We start from the raw sequence: 25,479 nt of genomic DNA on the forward strand, positions 1-25,479 counted from the left end.
CTCGGATATTTAACTCCCAGTCGTGACCATCCTTTAACCATGTTTCAGTAATGGCCACTAAATCATAGTCCTTCACGATGATTTGTGCCACCAACTCATTTACTTTATTCCGAATACTACGAGCATTCAGGTAAAGTACACTTATGTTGGTTTTTTTACCTCTGTTTTGAATCTTAACATCTCCAGTTTTATTCCTTTTGTTATTACTGGGCCTATTCACTGTGCTCCCCTCAGTCACTGTACCTTGTACTGTCGCCCTTATGGATTTCTGACTATGTCTTCTCTGCCTTGCACTTTTCCCCTTACTTCCTTTTGTTTCTGTCCCTGTTTTACTACCTTCCAACTTCCAGCATTGGTTCCCATCCCCCTGCCACATTAGTTTAAACCCTCCCCAACAGCTCTAGAAAACACCCCCCCCTAGGACATCGGTTCCAGTCCTGCCCAAGTGCAGACCGTCCGGTTTGTACTGGTCCCACCTCCCCCAGAACCGGTCCCAATGCCCCAGGAATTTGAATCCCTCCCTCTTGCACCATCTCTCGAGCCACGCATTCATCCTATCTATCCTGACATTCCTACTCTGACTAGTCATGATGGGGATTTATTGATGGTTCCAAGAGGACTTTATTTTAAAAGAAACAGGCATAATTGCAGTTAGAAAGCGTTTTCACCTCAATATGAGAATGGAGATGAATAGTACAGTATTACATTTGAATACATGATTAATAATTGTGATTTAATACAGGACTCTTAGCAAATTTACAGCTGGAATATATTTGATCAAAATGGGACAATAAGAAAAAGTCAGACAACAGAATTGTTACCAAGCAACAGGAAAGTTATTTTGAAATTATGTTTATTTATTATCAGACCCTACAGTAATTTCCTAACCAGTTCTGTTACACCCAAGTAGCAATTTCATAACTTCCATTATGTATTTCAAGTATTTGGTTGCTGAGAAACCACAACACATTAAAGCTTTGACATTCCAATCAATACATGTAAAGTGCTTTGCTTTCCAACCAGGTTTCCAGAGACACGGGGAGGTAAATCCTTATCAATCACAATGCCTCTGCCGTTTTCGATACCTATTTGTAAATTTTGCATTTCTACTTAGAAATTCAAGGTTATTGGGATTGTTCGAAGTGCACCTTTATCTAGATTTAAAATCAGTATTTCTCTTTTTGTTAAAGATTGCCAAGATAATTCCATATTCTTATCTCACTCCCAAATATTACTGAACCTCCCTCTGATTTATTCACCTGTCTCACATACAAATATTACCTGTTTCTATTTTGTTTTGAAGAACTTTTTAAGCATTGCATTTACATTTTGTAAAGCAACACAATTGTAGGAGGAGCTAAAATTCCCCCCTTTGGACGTGAGAATCGAACAAAAGTATGGTTGCATTACTGGCATGATGCAAACTCACCAATCACACACACACACAAGGTTGGTAAGCTATAAATAGGTTTTATTTATTTGAAGACTGGAACTGTTACAGGAGAGCTCAATAAATAGGTCTACTCAAGGGACACAACCAACACTAACAGCAATGCAGCTGGTAAACCAGCTTTACATCCTGGTTCTGCAATGACACTTGAGTACATAATTTGCATATTTTCTTATCGTTTTTTCCCCCCAAAGATAACATCACATACATTAAAAGTAAATATTCTTACACTAGGATGATCGCAAAAGCCATTTACGTAAAATGTAGATCACCATTCATCATTTAAGAGTTAGCACGGTAGCACAGTGGTTAGCACAGTTGCTCCACAGCTCCAGGGTCCCAGGTTCGATTCCCGGCCTGGGTCACTGTCTGTGCGGAGTGTGCACGTTCTCCCTGTGTCTGCGTGGGTTTCCTCCGGGTGCTCCGGTTTCCTCCCACAGTCCAAAGATGTGCAAGTTGGGTGGATTGGCCATGATAAATTACCCTTCGTGTTCAAAAACGATTAGCTGGGGTTAATGAGTTATGGGGATAAGATGGAAGTGTGGGCTTAAGTAGGGTGCTCTTTCCAAGAGCTGGTGCAGACTCGATGGGCCGAATGGCCTCCTGCACTGTAAATTTTATGATTCTATGATAATGTGTGCAGGTGGCTTACTGATTCACCCGGCTTTGTGACAGTATAACCATCCCGAGATCTGGACCCATCAATTTGGTATTCTTGACTTATTGGCATCCTGTGTATTATTGGAATGCTGGTGGTTTTCATATTAGTCTTCTACAGTTTTACTCCCCAAGTTCATCTCAGGATGTGTTCCAGACATAATTGGAGTACTGTACAATGTGGCAAAATAGAGATCATTTTTTGTTTCTCTGAATTTGCCTTAATGGTGCGACCATTTTCTTGATAAGAAGATGGTAGTACAGTAGTAATGTCACTGGGCTAGTAACCCAGAGGCCCAGGCTAATACTCTGGTGACATGGTTTCAATCCATCACGACAATTGGTGAAATTTAAATTCAATTGCGAGATCTGGAATTGAAAGCTAGTCTCAGTAATAGTGAGCATGACAAACAACTGTTTACTATCTATTTCACTAATGCCCTTTAGGGAAGGAGTTTGCCATCCTTATCCATCTGGCCCAGATGTGACTCCAGACCCACCCTCTGCCCTCTTAACTGCCCTCCTGAAGTAGCCTAATAAGTCACTCAGTTCAAGGGTAATTAAGCATGGGCAACAAATGCTGGCCTTCCCGATGACATCCACATACTATGAAAGAATAAAATAAGAAAATCCTTGGATCTGGGATAGGTAATCACATGGCTTATGCCCCGCCTGACAAACATGTCCCTAGAACTTCTGAAACTATATTGTGGCCCACTGTCTGATATTTTTTCAGCAGTACGAAAAAAACTAAATATTGTGCTTGTTGTGTCTGTCACAAAGGCAGTTGAGGTATCCTTCAATTGCCTGATGATTGGAAACTTGGAAAAATAGCCTGTAACCAGGAGAAAGTCCTCACTATGGATAGTGAATAAATCTGTTGCAGTTTTGGACTAAAGATGTGATGAAACCTAATGAGGATGTATTGGTTCTATTTGTTCCTTGTGGTTGGTGACTGGCATGCTTTGCACATCCTATCTTTTCCACAATGAGCCATTTACCAAATAGGTACATGTGAAAGCTTGTGATACCAAATACCAGAGGAATTATCTCATGCTCTATGTTTGAATAATTGAATTGAACTTGCTATAAACACTTAGAACCAAATGCAATTGGTTTTCCATCTTGCATAATGCACACTCCTGACCCTCTTTGAGACATCAAAGAGCATCTCCTTTCTTGGGTTGTAGTATTGTAGAACACATGCCTGTCCTGACGATGCCTGTTTAAGTGACTCAACATGTTTTGATGATCCTTCTGCCATACATACGGAACATTCTTTTAGCGGCACTCTTAAATGATGATACTCTATTAGCATGTTTGGGTCTGCATGACTCTCAAAATTTGAATAATCAGAGGTATCCTGCTAAGACCTCATTGGCCTGGGGAGTAAGCATATGTTGTAAGTCTTTGAGTCGGTCTGCATGGATCAATGTTGAATAAATAGAGCGGGAAAAAAAAATCTGATCTACATTCTCTTGGTATTTCTGTTGAAGATCAAGACAAGCATATGCCACGAGTGAGCATACATTTCAGTCATGCTCTTCTTTGGTTTCATCGGCAATACATAGGCACCCAGGAACGTTTTCTCTAATTTTGTCCATGCTGGAACAGACCCTAACTAATGGATAAACCAAAAGGTAATCTCTGGAAGCAGCATCTACCGAATGGTGTCCTGAAAGTAAAGATCCCTTGATCCCTCTGCCAAATGAACCAACCAATCAATACCCATGTTTGGCATTAAAACGTGGGAGAAAAATTTTGCTCCTGTGAATTTGGGATTTAATTCCTCTAATGTCAGGATCTTATGTGGACATCTCTTAAAGTGGCATTTGGATGTCTTGGGTCTAAGCATACCAGGATGTGCCATCTTTTTTCAGTATGCATGTGATAGAGCTGCACCAGTCGGTGTACTGATATGACGGATAATGCTTTTATACTCCATGTCATCCAACTCACTTGAGCTTCTGATTATGCATGCTGCACTTTCTGGAGGGTTGATTGACAGGTTTATTCCCTGATGTGTAATACAGCACCATCTCTGAAATTTCCTATAGCATTGAATATATCTGGGATATCTATTGTAGGTCATGGACTGATGCACTGTTGATTTTTTGCCTCTTCTACTACAATTGGTGCATTGATGATCTCGTATAGGGACACAATGTTGAATTCCGTGCCTGACAAAACACTGCTACTACTGATCCGTTTGTGTCCACCAGGTGGGATACCTGTGGTTTCCATGCGGACTTGATGTAGCTGCATTTAGAACATAGAACAGTACAGCACAGAACAGGCCCTTCGGCCCTCAATGTTGTGCCGAGCCATGATCACCCTACTCAAACCCACGTATCCACCCTATACCCGTAACCCAACAACCCCCCCCCCCCCCATTAACCTTACTTTTTTTAGGACACTACGGGCAATTTAGCATGGCCAATCCACCTAACCCGCACATCTTTGGACTGTGGGAGGAAACCGGAGCACCCGGAGGAAACCCACGCACACAGGGGGAGGACGTGCAGACTCCACACAGACAGTGACCCAGCCGGGAATCGAACCTGGGACCCTGGAGCTGTGAAGCATTTATGCTAACCACCATGCTACCCTGCTGCCCAATATGTGCCAGTGCAATGAATGGGTGACTCATTGTACCCAATCAGTTTAGCTGTCATAGTTTGTATTACTGACTTCCAACAGTCCAGATAAATGTCTTTCAGGATTCTGACTGGTGAAATGTTTGCACTTGCTCCTGCTTTAGCAGTGAGCTCGTCCATGTTGCTTTTCTTTGGACATGTGATGCTGCCGATAGTATCAAGCTTTATGATAGGTGTGGAAGACCACACTTCCCACATGGTTGAAAGCCTTCTGCATCTTAGATGTTGCGCCAATACTGGTAACTTCACTCAATGCTTGCAGGTGTTGTCCAGACACAATGCCTTCATATTTTCTGTTGTCTTTTAGCAGTATGCCAATGCCATGACCTTTTTCTCCAGGAAGTCTTTTTGGAAGGCTTTGATCAGTGCTGAAGCTATGACTAGCTCCATTATCTGTTCAGACGGATCAGCTATTGAAAAACCGCAGTCCCTGCCTTCATCATGGCACCAACTGGTTAATTGACTCGTAGCTGTTGTCTGTAAGCCATCAGTTTCAACTATTGTATTTTGTAGTTCACCTTTTCCGCAAAACTTATTCTGCAGCATGCTCCAGAGCTTAACAGGGCCCTCCTGATGTTCCTCAGACAGGCCAGAAGTGTTGATTCGTTGCATCCCTCCATTCCAATGACTAATTTTACTTTCATTGCTTGTTTATCTGGTTCTGTGATGGATAAATCTAAAGGGTATAATCCATCCTTCTTTTAAAAGCCTAAAATCAGATAGGGACCTGTGGGCTTCCAGTGCATGCTGGGTAATATTTTGCCCATATTTTTAATGCTTCCTGTCTGTTACAGATGCTCCCGGTGTATAGGAGGGGATTTTGTAATCTCTCTACTCTGTGAAGAGACTGAGCAATGCAGCTGCTGTTTTTTAGTCTCTCTTTGGCTGCAGTCAGGTTTATGATATATATGACAGTGGCACTGTTATCCCATTTTGTGCACATTTTATCATTTGAGTGGCAATGACAACCGAGGGTGCAGATTTTCTGCCGAACTTAAAACTGACCCTGCATATACAGCCCTGAACATGTGTGTAAATCATTGGCAGAGCCTCCATGACATTGCAACAGGTGCCAACTAAGTGTTAAACAGAAGTGGTATGTTATTTTCAATGATGTTTACTTATGTGAATGTGCTCCTGAACAGTTTCCGTGCCTGCTGATAAAATGTTTTGGGCAAATTTCATCTGATATCAGTGTGTTCTCCGGCAGGAAATGCGGTGTGATTCCTGCTGGCTGGATCATCGTGATCCCGATCACAATACATTCTCATGTAGAAATTTATTTAGAACCAAGGGATATTTGTGCTGCAGGATCTGAAGAAGCTGGCAAGGCAGGATCAAAATGGTCTCAGACTAGTCCACCCCCTAAAATCGCTGGCAAGCTCCTTTCCCCCAAGTGAGCGAAGCCCGGTTGGCCCCCTTCAGGGATTACCCCTTCAGGTCTTGCCTGCCCTTGGTAGTGCCAATCTGGCACTGCACCTTGGCACTGCCAGAGTGTCAGAACAGTGCCAAATTGGTGGTGCCAGGGGGCAGCACTCGCGCAAAGCACCTGTTCTTTTTAGGAAGGACTTCAGAACAAAGAAACAGCCTCTTTGAAAGAAATAGTTTTTTTTATTATTTAGAGTACCCAGTTATTTTTTCCCAAATTAAAGGGCAGTTTAGCGTGGCCAATCCACCTAACCTGCCACCTTTTGGGTTGCAGACACAGGGAGAATGTGCGAACTCCACGCAGACAGTGACCTGGGGCCGGGAGCAAGCCCGGGCCCTCAACGTCGTTAAAAAAACGAGTTCGAAATAACACCTCAAACTAGGAAGCTCTTCGGAACAAAGAATAAACTGTGGTTAGAACCAATTGCTCAAAAGAAGAAGTCCTTCAGAGTTAATGAACAAAGCTCTTCCTTCCTTTGAATTAGCCTGAACCTGTCACTCAAGAAGCTGAGAAAAGGTACTGGACCATGAAGAGCTATCAAAGCAAAGCATCCTTTGAAATAGCCTGGACCTGTCAATCAAGAGGCTTGTAAAAGGTAATGGAAAATGAAATTGAATGTAAACAATGCAGCTCAAAGCTTTTGGACTTCTCAGCAAGCCCAGAGATTTGCAAAGGTTACTGGGAATAAAATTGACAGTGAAAAAAGCACATTAAAGGTTTCCAACACAACAGAAGGAAGACTTTTACCTTCGTCTGACAGATCATTGATATTGGCATGCTGAAAGAGCGTTTAAAGGTTTCCAAGGCTACAGAGGGAAGACTTGCCACATGACCCCTCTCGTAGGAAAGACCCCTGACCTGAGCCCCTACAGCTCAAGCCCCCACCCCCTCCTGAAGGACGCCTCCCCCTCAACACCCTAGGGCTAAGTGCAGAGAGTTACTCACCCTGTATTTTTCCATCCGAGCCCATGGTGCCTGGTGTCTGCTTTTAAGGACCAGAATTAATTAGCTCCCGCAGAACTTCCCGCTTGAGGGGACGTGGCAGGAGCACCCTAGGAGACCCCAACATTCCACATCAATCTCGCTCAAGAGATTGTAATGAATACGGATGACTTCTGATCAGGTTCTCACCATTTTTGGGCGAGTTCGCGCTAGGAGTACCGGGCCCGGAGACTCTCGATGGTTTGACTCCCAGCAAGAATCCCATTTTGGGCCTCCCACCCGATCCAACAGGCCAGCAGGAATCCCAGCTAGGGCTAACAGCCCCGGAGAATTTCCCACATTGGCTCTAAATAAATCTGCGTGTAAATCCATGTAACTTGTGGGACAATTAGTCCATAACTGGTGGCCCTGACGCCTGTTACATTAAATGCTTCAAGCGGCTAGTCATGAGACAGATCAATGCCAGTCTCCCAGATGGTCTTGATCCATTGCAGTTCGCCTACTGTGCCAACCAATCCACAGCAGATACTATCTCTCTGGCCCTACAATCAACTCTCGAACATCTCGACAACAAGGACACCTACGTCAGACTGCTGTTTGCAGACTACAGCTCCGCCTCCAACACCATTATCCCAACAAGACTAATAACCAAACTCTGCAACCTTGGACTTGACCTCTCCCTATGCAGCTGGATCCTTGGCTTCCTCACCAACAGACCTCAATCTGTCAGGATAGGTACCAACACCTCCTTCACAATAGTCCTCAACACCGGAGCCCCGCAAGGATGTGTGCTCAGTCCTCTACTGTACTCCCTGTACACACACGACTGTGTGGTGAGATTCAACTCCAATTCTATCTGTTAAGTTTGCAGATGATACGACTGTGATGGGTTGTATCTCAAATAACGACGAATCAGACTACAGAAGGGAGATAGATAACTTGGTTGCATGGTGTACTGAAAACAACCTCTCTCCAAATGCTGAAAAGATCAAGAAACTGATCATCGACTTCAGGAAGTGTAGGACGAAACACACCCTTGTTTACATCAGTGGCTCCGAAGTAGAGATGGTCGATAGTTTTAAGTTCCTGGGGGTCACCATCACCAACAGTCTGTCCTGGTTCACTCACGTTGATGCAACAGTCAAGAAATGCCAACAACGTCTCTACTTCCTACGGAAGCTAAAGAAATTTGGCGTGTCTGCATCAGCTCTCTCAAACTTCTACAGATGTGCCATAGAGAGAATCCTATCCGGCTGCATTACAACTTGGTATGACAACTGCTCAGCCCAAGATCGCAAGAAATTAGAGTGTGGTGAACTCAGCCCAACGCATCTCAGAAGCTTGCCTTCCTCCCATTGATTCTGTATATACCTCCCGCTGCCTCAGAAAGGCAGACAGCATTGTCAGAGATCCCTCACACCCAGGCTATGCACTCTTCCAGACCCTTCCATCAGGCAGACGATACAGACGTCTGAAGACTCGCACGTCCAGACATAGGAACAGCTTCTTCCCCACAGCTGCTAGCCTCCTCAACGATTCTCCTTTGGACTGATCTGTTCCCTGTAAGAACACTATTCACAATGCCCTATGCTGCTCTTGTTTAGCCTTGTTCCGCACTGTAACCAAACACTATTTGTAATGTACCACTGTCAATGTACTCTGTCGATTATTCTTTTGCCTACTGTGTACGTTCCCTTGGCCGCAGAAAAATACTTTTCACTGTACTTCGGTGCATGTGACAATAAATAAATATCAATCAAACATTAAATTAGCCAAAATTGTTAAATTACACCTCCCTGCTGCTTTACAGAGCTGCTGGAGGGACTGGAACTTAGGATTTTGGGCATAATTGCCCACATGGAAATTGCAGTGCCCTGCTGGCCTTCAATAGTGGCACGTGTTGCTAAATCTAAGCCTTTATTTTATCATTCACCAAGGTTGAAACCTCTGCAGCATTACCTGGCCGGTTACATTTTAGCCAGTCATCCCAAGGCTCAACTTTCCTAATACCTTCCTCACCAACCTAACAAACTCCATCGTACAGAAGCTGCAACTCACTTACTGTGCTGTTGCTCATATCCAGTAAACGCCACTGAAATTTGACTTACCCATCAACATTGTCTTCGCCCATTTTTGTTTACCCCCTTCCCTAAAACATTGAATTCAGGATCCCATCCTCATTTTCACATCCCTCCTGAATTTTACACCATATTATCTCCTCAAGTCTTGAGGCTCGTATTCTATTTTGTCTTTTGTTTATTTTGAAGGCCAGGTAGATAGAAGCTGGGAACACAAAATTGTAGTAAAAGCATGGACGCCTTCCACGAGACAGCTGTATATACTCAAAATTAAATTAATAAATCAGAAATGATTTTATTTTTAGTTTGTGTATAAAATTGCTTTATGGCAAATCTAATTGATTCTAGTTTGCTTTTACTTCACTAACTTTTTTCAGTTACCTATGATACCATATAATACTATTGTTGGAGCAGTAGATGACCTCTGCCTTCCAAGTACAGAATAATTTTTTTTATGGTTTTAATATACTGATGCAATTAGACTCTGTCAACTTTAAAAAAGAGAATTGTCATTGTTTGAATTTTTGCTCTGTCATCGTCTACAGCCAGCGTTTAACTATGTGTCTCAAGCCTTGTCAGTGATAAGTGTTTAATGATAGACATTGTGAAACATGTAAACGACATTGAACAAAATGATTTTGCATTCATTCAAGGACTGTCACTTTACAATCCGGGGTGGCCGACTGCTGGAGAATGGAGAATATCAGCTTCCTGTTGTGGTACTGATGCTCAGTCTGCCTCATCCAACAAAGTCCTCACCGACGCTTCTAACCCCTGGGATGATGGAGAATCTCTTCCATGAAATGGGTCATGCGATGCATTCCATGCTGGGACGAACCAGATATCAACATGTAACAGGTAGATCATTTCCATTGGAAGAGTACTTGTACCAATTCAATGGAGGGTTGCTACTTTTGCTTTTAGCACTGTAAAAGCAAAATCCATGCAGTAGATTTGAAAACCATGATACTTGAGATAAATGAGGGCGGCATGTGGTGCAGTGGTTAGCACTGGGACTGCAGCACTGAGGACCTGGGTTCGAATCCCAGCACTGGGTCACTGTCTGTGTAGAGTTTGCACATTCTCCCCATGCCTGTGTGGGTTTCACCCCCACAACCCAAAGATGTGCTGATTAGGTGGATTGGCCACGCTAAATTGCCCCTTAATTGGAAAAATAAAAACAATTGGCTACTCTAAATTTATATGAAAAAAAGATTAGATAAATAATGTTGGGAGATTTTCTGGTTTAACTTTAGAAACGTTGGGGGAAAATTAAGTAATCTACTAAGTTCTCTTTCATTATCACCGATAGCTTTTTGATTGTGGAAACTCTTCTGTATGTTTTTCTATGCTATGTTCTGTATGCTAAACATCTTGCTCTCTTTGACATTTTCATGCAAAATGTTTTTATTGAATTACCTTTTTTAAAAAAACATTTCATTAAGGCATTTATGGTTTTATAACAGTAAAAGATACAAATACAATTGCGCACTGAACTATGTTTCCATTTTGTATGAAATTGCTGAAAAGTGCAGCAAAGTGAAATATTGTATGGTATTTGTGCAGTTTTGGACACAACTTTAAAAAATAGTACTTAGACTAATTTTGTTTATAATTGCAGGCCTCATTCCAGTTGAATTGTTTAGTAGAATTCTGCATTTTTCATCTATTTAATGTTTTAATGTGAAAATCAAATTTCCCATGGAAGACAGTATTTTTCTCTTTTTCAGGTACAAGATGTCCGACTGATTTTGCAGAAGTTCCTTCGATATTAATGGAATACTTTGCCAGTGACTATCGTGTGGTAAAGCAGTTTGCAAGACATTACCAGACAGGACAGGTACAGAAATTGTTGAGTGCAACTAGTCCAGTGCTTCAAATATATTTTTTTAAACAAATAAAATTCATCACCAGGCAGTGTTCTGATTTAAAGGTTCAAAAAGTCATTGTCTAAAACAATTAGAGCTTTGTTATCATCAAAAAAAAATCATCTCCAGTTTTAAATTTGGATGTTGGGTTCAATGCATGGCATATTGCGTGGACACTATTTACATGCACCAAAGTCCTCTCTCGGGAGCCTTAAGTAGCCTGTCTTTATCCAGCTTTGTCCATGTTTCTAGTGGCTCAAGGAAGAGCTGGAAAAGTCCTGGAATTTCTAAAATGATTTTTTCAGCACCCTCTGTCTGTCCCCCTCCCGCTGTCTGTCCCGTCGCCCTCTGTCTGTCTCGTCGCCCTCTGTCTGTCCCGTCGCCCTCCCTCCCGTCGCCCCCGCACTTTCTCATTTGAAACTTACTTAATTGGCTGTAAAATGCTTTGAGATGTCCAATGGCTGTGACAAGTGTTATATAAATGCTAATCTTTACTGAGTCAATTTTCTGATATTTGGGAGATACATTAGATTGAATAATGAAACAAAACAATTTTAAAGCATAGAAGCAGTAGGAATTCAGACACTTGCAATTGCAAAGTTACCAGCCAGCCCAGTGTTTCCCACAAGAAATCGTTGGTGCTTAAATGGTTAATCACTGCATTAAGTTCAATTTGTGATGACTTTTGCTTTTTGTGCTTTCTGTTTTTTGCCTCCAGCCTTGGTAATCATTTAATTGCTGTGATGTTTCTACATAAACGTGATTCCAGAACTTTTAGTGCTGATACTTGTCTTTTTTAATAATGCTTCTTAAGTCCCTTTTATCTTGCAGCTGTTCAGTTGTAAACGTTTTTCACATCATTGTTTTTATTCCCTCTGTTCAAAATGTATTTTTCTATGCTGAATGTATTGTCGTCTGCCTGGAGCTGATGCCCTCCTAATTTTACCTCCATGGGAGGAAAAAGCTGATCAACATTTCCCAACAAAATAACCAGAACAGTACAGCACAGAACAGGCCCTTCGGCCCTCGATGTTGTGCCGAGCCATGATCACCCTACTTAAACCCACGTATCCACCCTATACCCGTAACCCAACAACCCCCCCCCCCCATACCTTACTTTTTAGGACACTACTGGCAATTTAGCATGGCCAATCCACCTAACCCGCACATCTTTGGACTGTGGGAGGAAACCGGAGCACCCGGAGGAAACCCACGCACACACGGGGAGGACGTGCAGACTCCGCACAGACAGTGACCCAGCCGGGAATCGAACCTGGGACCCTGGAGCTGTGAAGCATTTATGCTAACCACCATGCTACCGTGCTGCCCAACCAAATTCATTAATATGCCATGTGGACATTTCTATTACCACTTTGCAGCTGTGCTGTAAATATGTAAAATCTATAACGTGGTTAAGCAAAAAAATTGTACATGTAACTGGCTGCAATTCTTTTAAGAATTTAGATTAGGTTTTAAGGAGCGCCTTAGAGAGAGGCAGGGGGATTTAGGGAGGGGACTGAGAGGTTGATTGTTGGAGTGATGAAAAACAGAGTCCAAGGCCAGAGTTTATGGAATGCAGATTTCTAGGGAGAATGTGGGGTGGAGGATGTTGTAGAGATGGGCAGTAGGTGAAGTCATGGAGTAATTTGAAAACAATGAGAATTTTAAAGTCAGGGTGTGGTTGTATTGGGAGCCAGTGTAGATCTGCAATCGTGGGTGGTATTAGCTAAATGGGACTTCTTTGATTTAGGGCACAGATGAGCTTAAGCTTATGGAGGATGCAAGATGAGAGGCTGGTCAGGAGAGCTTTGGAATTGGAAGGCTCAAGTTATCAAAGATGTGCATGTTGATTTCAAAAGCATTAAACTGAACCGGAGGCAGATACGGGCAATTTTATTGAAGGGGAATTCGGCAGTTTTGGTGACAGTGAAGATAATGAGTCAGAAGCTGATCAGTCTCAAATAGGGGCAATATGAAAGCAAGCTGTTTGGTTCAACCTTGGAGAGGAAAGGATCTGTTTTGATCTCACCAGTGGAATAACACTACAGGCTAATGCTACTCGAGTTTGACTTCATTAACTTAGTGGCAACATCGTGTGCTCTTAATTGAACTGTCCACAACAAATGTCGGCTGCAATGTATAGTTCTTTGGAAGTCCCAAAAAGATGTTTTGAACTTGTTCTGTGAATTATATGCTCTTATTCATCAAACATGATTTTCTTACTTTGCATTGGCAGCTAGTTTCAATTATGGGCCACTGTGTGCTTGTTGGTGTTGTTTGGGTGTCGGATTGGCAATGGCACTCTCCACACTTCCATATTTGGGAGTCAATCAGGAGAGGTTGTAATCTTCCAGGTTCTATTGTGCAAAGCAAACAAGAGACACAAGAATGAATTCATAGGATAGAAGATATGAATGTTTTATTTTTAAAAAGATTAATTCTCCCAGGAAAATTAAGATTAATAAATATCATGTATTTCTTGAATACCATTTCAGCCATTACCTCAGAATATGGTTTCCCGGCTCTGTGAATCTAAGAAGGTTTGTGCTGCTGCAGATCTGCAACTTCAGGTAGGTAAACATACAGTTGCATTATCCTGGATTAAAGCTTTCATACAAATCCTAACCTGAATTATAATGATTGAATGCCGGTGTTTGATTAATCATGCCTCAACCAGCACTGCTAGTTTCACTGGCAGAATTTAAATTTCTGACTGACTGAAAGACTTCTGCACAAAAATAATGAAACTTGGGTTCATAAGATTCATAAGCCCTCTGAATAAGGGCTACAGAACTAGGTCTCTCTCTGGACTTATTTATTTTATTTATTTCACTTCCCATGTCTTATGACATGAGACAGACAAAGCACATGGGTATATCTGATTCCTGGAACCGTTCAGTGGACTGTTGCCAGAGACTATAGCTTGAGGTGCACCACTGTACAAGAAGCATGGCTGGTCAGGAGACTAACCTCTTGCTGCCAGTTTTAGGCACATTGGAAAGATTTAAATTTCACCACATTATGAATGCACCTTCCTTGGCCATCAACTCCTTGAGTGGGACTCGAACCTAGAGCTTCAGGCTCAGAGGCAGGCTGCTACTCACTGTGCCAGAAGCTATCCAGCTCTATTGGCTAGTACTTGCCAATCTTGGTATATTTAGAACGCTCCTTTTTATTTAAAAATATTTGGGATGTAACTGTATTTTGAAAAAGCAGAAATATTATTTATTGCATGATTATGCCTGTTACCACAATGTTAATAAGCGCAGTCCCAAGAGGGATGTTATTATGTAAAGTGATATTATTGGCGACAGGGATAATTTTTATTTCTCTCACCTCAACTTGGGTAAATATGGTAAAAGGTATTGGAGCAACATGCTGGTTCTTCAGTATATTGTGTTGGCAGATATTTGGCATTGGATTTCACACTTTGCTTTCCGGAAAGAAATTAAGTGATGATCATGAACTTCCTTCCAGGGCCCACTGTCGCCGTTGCTGTTTGTGCTGGCCACAGAGCCATTGGCAGTGGCTCTCGGGGTCGGTGGAGTTGCGGGGGATTATGAGGGGACAGAGGGAACATCGGGTGTCGCTCTATGCTGATGACCTCTTGCTGTATGTTTCAGATCCATTGGAGAGTATGGAAAGGATTATGGGCCTGTTGGGGAGGTTTGGAGGGTTCTTGTGACACAAACTGAATGTAGGGAAAAGTGAGGTATTCCCGGTGAATGAGCTGGGACAGCGGGCTAATTTAGGGGGAATGCCATTTAGAGTAGCGAGGGGTAGGTTTAGGTATTTGGGGATTCGGGTAGCGAGGGAATGGACGGGACTCAATAAGTGGAACTTAACGAAGCTGGTGGAGGAGGCCAGGGAGGATATTAGGAGGTGGGATACACTGCACTTACCATTGGCGGGGAGGTTCCAAGTGAAGAAGATGAATATTCTGCTGAGGTTCTTGTTTATCTTTCAGGCTCTCCTGATCTTTATACCAAAGGCCTTTTTTCGGAATGTGGACACGATCATCTCGGACTTTGTATGGGCAGGGAAGGTGCCGAGGGTGGGGAGGACCCTGCCACACAGGCTTCATTATTATTGGGCAGTGAATATGGACAAGGTATGGTGGTGGTGGAAGGAGAAGGTGTAGAGTGGGTAGGATGTAGGTGGAATCTTGTAAGGGGTCTAGTTTTAGAGCTATGATGATGGCGGTGTTGCTAATGGCTCAAAGTAGGTATTCGGGGAGCCCAGTGGTACAGTCCATGGTGAAGATATGGAATCAGCTGAGGAGGCATTTTAGGATGGAAGGGATGGCAGTGCTAACGCCGCTGTGCGAGAATCGTGGATTTGAGCCAGGAGAGGGGGGAATAGATAGTGTATACAGGAGGTGGAGGGAAGTGGGGCTGATCAAGGTGAGGGATCTATATTTGGAGGAAGCGTTCGCCAGTCTGGAGGAGCTAAGGGAGAGAGTAGAGCTGCCGAGGGGGAGTGAGTTCAGGTATCTGCAGGTTTGGAACTTTGCATGCAAGGTCTGGTGAGGGTTCCCTCGGGGGGTGCAGAAGGATTTGGACAAGCTAGGAGAGTGGGCATGAAGTGGCAAATGAAATACAATGTGGAAAAGTGTACGGTTATGCACTTTGGAAAGAGGAATTTAGGCATAGACTATTTTCTAAATGGGGAAATGCTTCAGAAATCAGAAGCACAAAGGGACTTGGGTGTCCTTGTTCACGATTCTTAAAGTTAATGTGCAGATTCAGTCGGCAGTTAAGAAGGCAAATGCAATGTTAATATTCATGTCAAGAGGGCAAGAATACAAGACCAGGGATGTACTTCTGAGGTTGAATAAGGCTCTGGTAAGACCCCATTTGGAGTATTGTGAGCGGTTTTGGGCCCTGTATCTAAGCAAGGACGTGCTGGCCTTGGAAAGGGTCCAGAGGAGGTTCACAAGAATAATCCCTGGAATGAAGAGCTTGTTGTATGAGAAGGGGTTGAGGACTCTGGGTCTGTACTCGTTGAAGTTTAGAAGGATGAGGGGAGATCTTATTGAAACTTACAGGATGCTGCGAGGGCTGGATAGAGAGTGGATGTGGAGAGGATGTTTCCACTTGTAGGAAAAACTAGAACCAGAGGGCACAATCTCAGATTAAAGGGACGATCCTTTAAAACCGAGATGAGGAGGAATTTCTTCAGCCAGAGGGTGGTGAATCTGTGGAACTCTTTGCCACAGAAGGATGTGGAGGCCAAATCACTGAGTCTTTAAGACAGAGATAGATAGGTTTCTGATTAATAAGGAGATCAAGGGTTATGGGGAGAAGGCAGGAGAATGGGGATGAGGAAATTATCAGTCACGGTTGAATGGCGGAGCAGACTCGATGGGCCAAGTGGCCTACTCCGGTCCTATGTGTTATAGTCTGGATGGGAACAAGGAATATTCCACATAACCATAAAGAAACAGGCAAAACTGGGACCCACGAGAGTACCCATAACCACGCTTTTGGTTTGGAGGAATGAGACATGTTAAAGGAGAAATAGTTCATTGAGAGGACCAGTTGAGCCAGACAGAGGAGAGTGTGGTGGATGGGGATTGTTTGGGTCTCTGTTCAAGGAACAGGCCATTCTGTTGGGGAATGGAGGCATAGAGGGATTGGACATTCATGGTGAAGAGGAGGAAGTTTCTGAGAGTTGGGGTTCAGCCTCTGCGAGGTAGGGGTCAGTATGCCAGACAACAATAGCCCCACTCTTGTTGGATGGTTTGATGAAAAGTCAGGGCTGGACCTGAGAGCGGAATGCAGCAAGTTCAGAAAGAGACGAATTAATGTGGGTGAATGGAGCAGAAAAATTGAGATTGTCAATGTCACACCGACCGTTTCAATGAATAGATCAGGGGCAGATAACCAGCCAGAGGGAGGGTTCCATGTGGAGGGAGAATGAGACAAAGGCAGCGGGAGAAGAGTTCAGCATTGTGTCAAGTCCAAAATTCTTTGAGGTGGGGGGTGTAACTGAGTCCTTTGCTGAATACAACACATTCGGCCTAAGAGAGGGGAGAGAAGGTCAGAGGGTATGGTGAATAGACAGAAAGGGCTATCCTGTCTTACTCTCATGTCCACAAGTCCGTCCTTGGCCTGTTGCAAAGTTCCAGTGAAGGCCAGCGCAAACTGGAGGAAAAACTTAATGAAATGAAAATCGCTTATTGTCACAAGTAGGCTTCAAATGAAGTTACTGTGCAAAGCCCCTAGTCGCCACATTCCGGTGCCTGTTTGGGGAGGCTGGTATGGGAATTGAACCTGCGCTGTTGGTCTGCCTTGGTCTTCTTTAAAAGCCAGCTATTTAGCCTTGTGCTGAAGCAGTGCCTTAGGAGAAACGGCACCTCCTCTTCCGATTAGGCACATTACAGCCTTCTGGACTTAACATTGAGGTCTATAACTTCAGACTGTGAGCTCTCTTCTCCAGCTTCAGCCCTTTTTTATTTCTATCAATTTATTTTCATTTCTTCCATCAATATGTTTTTCTCTCACTATTGTCCACCCTCCCCCCACCCCACTTGGGCAATCTGTTCCCTGTTCCTAGTTGCCCTTTGCACACTGCTTACCTTTGTTCTGATATTAACACATTCTAATCGCTTAACGTGCCACCATCAGCTCCCTTCTTAGCCTTGATCACCCTCATTTACATTCCCTTTGTATTTCTGTCCATGACATCTTTGTCAATCTCCACCTATTGCTGGCCCTCTATCCAGCCTCACTGCTCCACGCCCCACCTCCCCACCATAGCAGTATAAATCTGACCTATTTTTAGTTCTCTCCAGCTCGTCATCCAGACTCAAAACCTCGCTCCCTTCTCTCTCCGCAGATGTTGTCAGACCTGCTGAGATTGTCCAGGATTTTCTGTTTTTCTTTCAGATTCCAGCATCCACCGTAATTTGCTTTTATCTCACTGTTGACTACCCAGCCAATCTTTACGTCATCCGCAAACTTAGTGACATTTTGCCATATTCGTAGGAAATTACCCCTTAATGTTTCAAATCTTGACCTTTCATCAGCGCACTCTATTTTTATACCTTTATAATTGCCTTTATTTAAGTTTAAGACTCAAGTTTCAGACCCAAGTTTCTCAGCTTAAAACTGAATATGAAGCTCTACCATATTTTGATCACTCTTACCTAAGGGCTTCCTTACTAAGAGGTTTTAATTAATTGTGTCTCATGACCAGGTCTACAATAGCCTGTTCCCTGGTTAGTTCCAGAAGGCATAGCACGAAGCAACCGTCCCAAATACGCTTGTGATCTAATCCTCTAGGAAACCTTTACCGATTTGATTTTCCGAATTATGAAGATTAAAGTCACCCAAGGTTATTACAGTGGCTTTCATAGAATTTGCAGTGCAGAAGGAGGCCATTCGGCCCATCGAGTCTGCACTAGCCCTTGGAAAGAGCGCCCGACCTAAGCCCACATCTCCACCCTACCCCACACCTCCACCCATTACCCTACCTTACCATTTTTGGACATTAAGGGCAATTTAACATAGCCAATCCACCTAACCTGCACATCTTTGGACTGTGGGAGGAAACTGGAGCACCCGGATGAAACTCATGCAGACTCCGCACAGACAGTGACCCAAGCTGGGAATTGAACGCGGGACCTGGAGCTGTGAGACAGCAGTGCTAACCACTATGCCACCGCGCCTCTTTCTTACTGGTTCCCATTATTTCTTGATTTGTACTCTCTTCTAAAGTGCAGCTACTGTTAGGGGGGCAATAGAAGACACCCATCAGTAATTTATTTCCCTTGCTTTTATTTCCACCCCACACCTGTGGTACATCTTGATCTTATCAGCTAAGATCATTTCTCACTGCTGTACTGATCTAATTCTTTGTTAACAGAGCTACCCCATCACCTTTGCCTTTCTTCCTGTAATTCCAAAATGTCAAGTTCTCCTGAATGTTCAGTTCCTAGCCTAGGTTACCTTGTAACCACACTTCTCTAACAACTATCATACGATACCCCTTTACTTCTATTTGTGGGCGGGATTCTCCCCTACCCGGCGTGACGGGGGGGGTCCCGGCGTAGGGGAGTGGCGCCAACCACTCCGGGGTCGGGCCTCCCCAAAGGTGGGGAATTCTCTGCACCTTTGGGGGCTAGCCCCGCGCCGGAGTGGTTGGCACCAGAAGACTGTCGCAAAAGACCGCCGCCAGCGGCCTTTCAGGCCCGCCGCCCGGCAGCGGGGCTGGCCGAAAGGCTTTCGCCGGTCGGCGCATGCGCCGGCGGTGACGTCAGTGGCCAGCTGCCGCTGACGTCACCACTGGCGCATGCGCGATGTGGGTTTCTCTTCCGCTTCTGCCATGGCGGAGGCCGTGGCAGCGGCGGAGAAGAAAGAGTGCATCCCAGGGCACTGGCCCGGAGTCTGAGCGGGGGACCCCGATCGCGGGCCTGGCCACCGTGGGGGCACCCCCCGGGGTCCGATCGCCCCCCCCCCAGGACCCCGGGAGCCCGCTCGCGCCGCCGATCCCACCGCCACCAGAGGTGGTTCAAACCTCGGCGGCGGGAGAGGCCTCCCAGCGGCGGGACTTCGGCCCATCGCGGGCTGGAGAATCGCCGCAGGGGCCTCGCCGATCGGAGTGGCGTGATTCCCGCCGCCGGCACTTCCCGGGTGGCGGAGAATCTCTGCCACGGCGGGGGCGGGATTTTGGCGGCCCCAGGCGATTCTCCGACCCTGTTGGGGGTCGGAGAATTTCGCCCTGTATCACTAATTTACCTGTTTTGTTATGAATACTGTGTGTATTCAGCTACTGAACCTTTAGTTTTGCCTTTCCACAATTTTCCCTACTCTGCTCTTATTGCCTGGAGCACAGTTATGTTTGTATGCTCAGTACCTTCCCAACTCACTCTTATTATTAGCCATATTGCTACCCTGCACTGTTGTCTTATAACAAAAATGGACTCGATGGGCATGTGACCGTTGTTAATCAGGGTAGCATGGTGGTTAGCATAAATGCTTCACAGCTCCAGGGTCCCAGGTTCGATTCCCGGCTGGGTCACTGTCTGTGCGGAGTCTGCACGTCCTCCCCCTGTGTGCGTGGGTTTCCTCCGGGTGCTCCGGTTTCCTCCCACAGTCCAAAGATGTGCGGGTTAGGTGGATTGGCCATGCTAAATTGCCCGTAGTGTCCTAATAAAAGTAAGGTTAAGGGGGGGGTTGTTGGGTTACAGGTATAGGGTGGATACGTGGGTTTGACTAGGGTAATCATGGCTCGGCACAACATTGAGGGCCGAAGGGCCTGTTCTGTGCTGTACTGTTCTATGTTCTATGTTCTATATCTGTAACAGTTCTCATAGAACATACAGTGCAGAAGGTGACCATTCGGCCCATCGAGTCGGCACCGACCCATATAAGCCCTCACCTCCACCCTATCCCCGTAACCCAATAACCTCTCCTAACCTCTCACTAAGGGCAATTTATCATAGCCAATCCACCTAACCTGCACATCTTTGGACTGTGGGAGGAAACCGGAGCACCCGGAGGAAACCCACGCACACACGGGGAGAACGTGCAGACTCCGCACAGACACTGACCAAGCCGGGAATCGAACTCGGGACCCTGGAGCTGTGAAGCAATTGTGCTAACCACTATGCTACCGTGCTGCCCTATAGTGCATGCTGGGCCAGATTTTGCACTCAGTGGGTCATGCATTACAGTTAAACCTTTTGCGCTGGATTTTACCGCAGGTTAGAGAGACAAAAGATGCAGCACCCTCGGTAGAGCATCTGAAGCCTGTTTGAACAGGGTAAGCTACAGTGCATCAGTAGCACAGTGGCTAGCACTGTTGCTTCACAGCACCAGGATCCAAGGTTCGATTCCCGCTTGGGTCACGGTTTGTGCAGAGTCTGCACGTTCTCCCAGTGTCTGTGTGGGTTTTCTCGGGTGCTCCGGTTTCTTGCCACAAGTCCCGAAAGATGTGCTTGTTAGGTGAGTTGGACATTCTGAATTCTCCCTCAGGGTACCTGAAAAGGTGCCGGAGTATGGTGACATGGGGATTTTCACAGTAACCTAATTGCAATGTTAATGTAAGCCTCCTTGTGACAATAATAAAGATTATTATTATTATTATCCATTTAGGTTCAAGAAATGTGAACGAGTTTGCGCATGATCTGATTTGGCAAGTTAGAATATTTAAGTTCAATGTTAAAATCTAACACAAATCAAAATGAAATGAAATGAAAATCGCTTATTGTCACAAGTAGGCTTCATATGAAGTTACTGTGAAATGCCCCTAGTCGCCACATTCCGGCGCCTGTTCGGGGAGGCTGATACGGGAATTGAACCGTGCTGCTGGCCTGCCTTGGTCTCCTTTAAAAGCCAGCTATTTAGCCCAGTGTGCTAAACCACCCTCTTTTAGAGTGAATACTGACTGGATTGGAAAATAAGAGAAAGGGAAAGGTTAATAAAAAGTCAAATAATAATTACAAACTGAATAGTGATAAAAATACTTTTTACGGCCAGAGAAGTTGTTCAAGAACCATTGAAAGCTTGCAATTACATTAAATAGGTTGATACCAATCTTGTCTGGCATGTTTAGCTCATTTTGATGCGATGAAGACAGCAATTTCACACTAATCAATGTACTTGAATGGGGCACCAAATGACAGGGATACCATTTTAAGGACACTTTTTGAGGAACGTATCTTGGACAATTTCTGGTATCGTTTTTAACTCTGTATGCATATCCGAAATGGTGAAGCAGCAACGCGTAGCCTGCATAGATAAAGGTAAAGTCGCCATTGTCCCAGATGACCATAGACTGATTTCCCCTTTGAAGGGGAGAGATGACTGTTGGTGATTTAACCTGAGGATCACCACACCTTTGGTGAGGAGGCAGGTAGCGAAGGCATGAGTACCTCAGCCGGTACGGGAATTGAGCCCACGCTGCTGGCCTTGCTCTGAAATGAAATGAAAATGAAAATTGCTTATTGTCACAAGTAGGCTTCAAATGAAGTTACTGTGAAAAGCCCCTAGTCGCCACATTCCGGCACCTGTTCGGGGAGGCTGGTATGGGAATTGAGCCTGCGCTGTTGGCCTGCCTTGGTCTGCTTTAAAAGCCAGTGATTTAGCCCTGTGCTAAACCAGCCTCTGTATCACAAATCAGCTGTCTAGCTAAGTGAACTAAACAGACTTGCACAATTCAACATGGAAAAGAGTGAGTTGATGCATTTTGATTGGGACAGTACATACTGAATGTTACAAGTCTAAAGGGACTTGTAAGAAGAGAGAGATCTGGGTGGCTTTGTGTACAAATCTTGAAGGGGGGGCAAGATAAGTTAACACAGTAGTTAACAAACACCATGTGATCCTGGGATTTATAAACAGAAAAAGTCAGGAAGTAATGCTGAACCCATATAATACAGGATTTGCACGTCAGCTGGAGCATCGTGCCTTTTTCTGGGCACTTCACTTTAGGAAGGATAGTAAGGCTTTGGTGAGGATGCGGAAAGAGATTTACTAGACTGGGTCCAGGGATTAGGGTCTGTTGTTAAATAAATGAATGCAGAAGCTGGGACAGTTCATCTTAGTGTAGAGAAGACTGAGGAGATTTGATTGAGGTGTTCAAAATCATGAAACATTGAGATAGAGTAAATAGAAAGAAATTATTTCCAGTAGCAAAATGGTTCTGTATTTGGAAAGCACAGATTTAAGGTGATTGACAAAAGAAGCCGAGGCGATGTGAGAAGAAACTTAGTTCATACAACTAATGCTTAAGATTTGAATGCATTGCCTGATGGAAACCGATTCAGTAGTGGCCTTCAGAAGGGAATTGTATGAATACCTAAAGAAACATTTTTATCGGAATATAGAGAAAGAACAGTGAATGGTTTGAAAGAGCTGACACAGATCTAATGGGTTGAAAGACCTTCTGTGCTCTCCCATTCTCATTGCATTACATCACAATGTTGGAATACTGTCGTTAGCATTTATTGCAAAAGGGCTGGAGTATAATAGTAGAGAGGTGTTATTGCAATTGTGTCGGGTGTCAATGAGACCACATCTGAAGTTGGGTTCATTTTTGGTCTCCTTATTTGAGGAAGGGTGAGGTGCCATTGGAGGCAGTTCAGAGGAGGTTCACCAGATTGATTCCAGGGATGAAAGGGTTGACGTATGAGGAGCGATGAACAGTTTGGGCTTATATTCGGTGGAGTTGAGAAGAATGAGAGGAGATTTGAGCCAGGTATATAAAATAATAAGAGGGATTGATTTTCTTTTTAAATTAGACTACCTAATTATTATTTTTTCCCAATTAAGGGGTAATGTAGCATGGCAGTCCACCTAACCTGAACATCTTTGGGTTGTGGGGGTGAAACCCATGCAGACATGGAGAGAATATGCAAACTCCCCACAAACAGTGACCCAGGACCGGGATTCAAACCCGGGTCCTCAGTGCTAACCACTGTGCCACCCCACTAAGAGGGATTGATAAAGTAAACATAGACCAAATGTTCCCCATTGTGGGGCAGTCTGGAATGGGAGGTCACAGATCTAGGTTGAGACGCAGTAGATTTAAAATTGAGATGAGGAGGAACTACTTCTCGCAGAGGGTGGTGAATTTGTGGAACTCGCTGCCCCATAGTGAGGTGGAGTCTGAATCATTAAATGGTTTCAAGAAGGAAATTTATGATTTATAAACATGTGTTATAGGGATATGAGGAACAGGCAGGGAGGTGAATTTGAGACCACAAAGTGATCAGCCATGACCTGATAGGTTTAGAACATAGAACAGTACAGCACAGAACAGGCCCTTCGGCCCTCAATGTTGTGCCGAGCCATGATCACCCTACTCAAACCCACGTATCCACCCTATACCCATAACCCAACAACCCCCCCCCCCCCCCCCCCTTAACCTTACTTTTATTAGGACACTACGGGCAATTTAGCATGGCCAATCCACCTAACCCGCACATCTTTGGACTGTGGGAGGAAACCGGAGCACCCGGAGGAAACCCACGCACACAGGGGGAGGACGTGCAGACTCCACACAGACAGTGACCCAGCCGGGAATCGAACCTGGGACCCTGGAGCTGTGAAGCATTGATGCTAACCACCATGCTACCCTGCTGCCCCAAGAGTTTGAAGAGCTGAATTGCCAACTTCTGCTTTTAATTCCTATGTTCCTTTGTTTAAGAATTTTGTCTTGTTAACCAGATGTTCTGATCACATATATAAAGTTCAGAATCATTTCTTGCATATTATACAGTGTATTTAATTAGCCTTTAATAAGCCACTGTAACTGTGAAAGGTTTTCTTTATATTAGATCTTCTATTCCGTCCTGGATCAAATCTACCATGGAAAGCACCCTTTAACAAAATCAACAACGGAGATACTGAAAGAAACGCAGGAAAAATTTTATGGCCTGCCCTACGTACCAAACACGGTAAGACTTTATTAATATTGAATTATCTTCGATTCAAAGCTGATGTGCCGAGTTTGCGTTAAACTTGTATTGTGAAACGCTGGGGAGGTTCGGGTTTGGTGAGGGCTTTATGTACAGTGTATGTACAAACCAACTGAGGTCGGGGTACTTCGAGCTTCACCGGGAAACGAGGCAGGGGTGTCCCCTCTCCACGTTACTATTTGCCCTAGCTATAGAACCACTAACTATGGCACTGAGAGCCTCGAGGATCTGGCGGGGACTGGTTCGGGGGGGGGGGGGGTTGGAACATCGGGTCTTGCTATACACGGATGATTTGCTCCTGTACATTTCGGACCCTGTGGAGGGGATGGGGGAGGTTCTGCGGATCCTGAGGGATTTTGGTAGTTTTTCAGGGTACAAACTGAACATGGGAAAGAGCGAGTTGTTTGTGATCCAGGCCAAGGGGCAGGAGGAGAGACTGAAAGAGCTGCCGCTCAGGATGGTAGAGAAAAGTTTTTGTTCCTTGGATATACAGGTGGCCAGGAAATGGGATGCCTTGCACAGGCTCAACCTGACCCGATTGGTGGAGCAAATGGAAGGGGACTTTAAAAGGTGGGATATGTTCCCGCTGTCACTGGCAGGGAGGGTGCAGACCGTGAAAATAGCTGTCCTCCCCAGATTTTTGTTTGTCTTACAGTGCCTCCCCATCTTCATCCCTGAAGTATTTTTTAAGCGGGTGAGTAGGATCATTACGGGCTTTGTGTGGGCGAATAAGACCCCGCGGGTAAGGGGATCGCTGTTGGAGCGCAGCCCGGGAGGGGGGGATAGCTGGAGGCGGCGTCGTGTAAAGGTACTAGTCTGGGAGCTTTGATAACGGCTCCTTTGCCGTTTTCGCCGACCCGTTACTCCACAAGTCCGGTGGTGGTGGCGACACTGCGGATCTGGGGACAGTGGAGGAGGTACAAGAGGGTGGAGGGAGCGTCGGTCTGGACCCCGATATGCAACAATCACAGG

At 44.7% G+C, this 25,479-nt stretch overlaps 1 protein-coding gene across 1 annotated transcript in view; it reads left to right on the top strand.

Annotated features, from left to right (window-relative positions):
• LOC119977391 (mitochondrial intermediate peptidase-like) overlaps window positions 1-25,479 on the top strand; it is a 223,117-nt gene that overhangs the window by 128,821 nt on the left and 68,817 nt on the right. Inside the window, 4 exon segments of the mRNA XM_038818241.1 lie at window positions 9,867-10,071; window positions 10,944-11,053; window positions 13,577-13,651; window positions 24,367-24,486. Of these exon segments, the coding sequence (XP_038674169.1) occupies window positions 9,867-10,071; window positions 10,944-11,053; window positions 13,577-13,651; window positions 24,367-24,486 (510 nt within the window).

This window comes from Scyliorhinus canicula, chromosome 14 (genome assembly GCF_902713615.1).
Source record: "Scyliorhinus canicula chromosome 14, sScyCan1.1, whole genome shotgun sequence".
Lineage (NCBI taxonomy): Eukaryota > Metazoa > Chordata > Chondrichthyes > Carcharhiniformes > Scyliorhinidae > Scyliorhinus > Scyliorhinus canicula.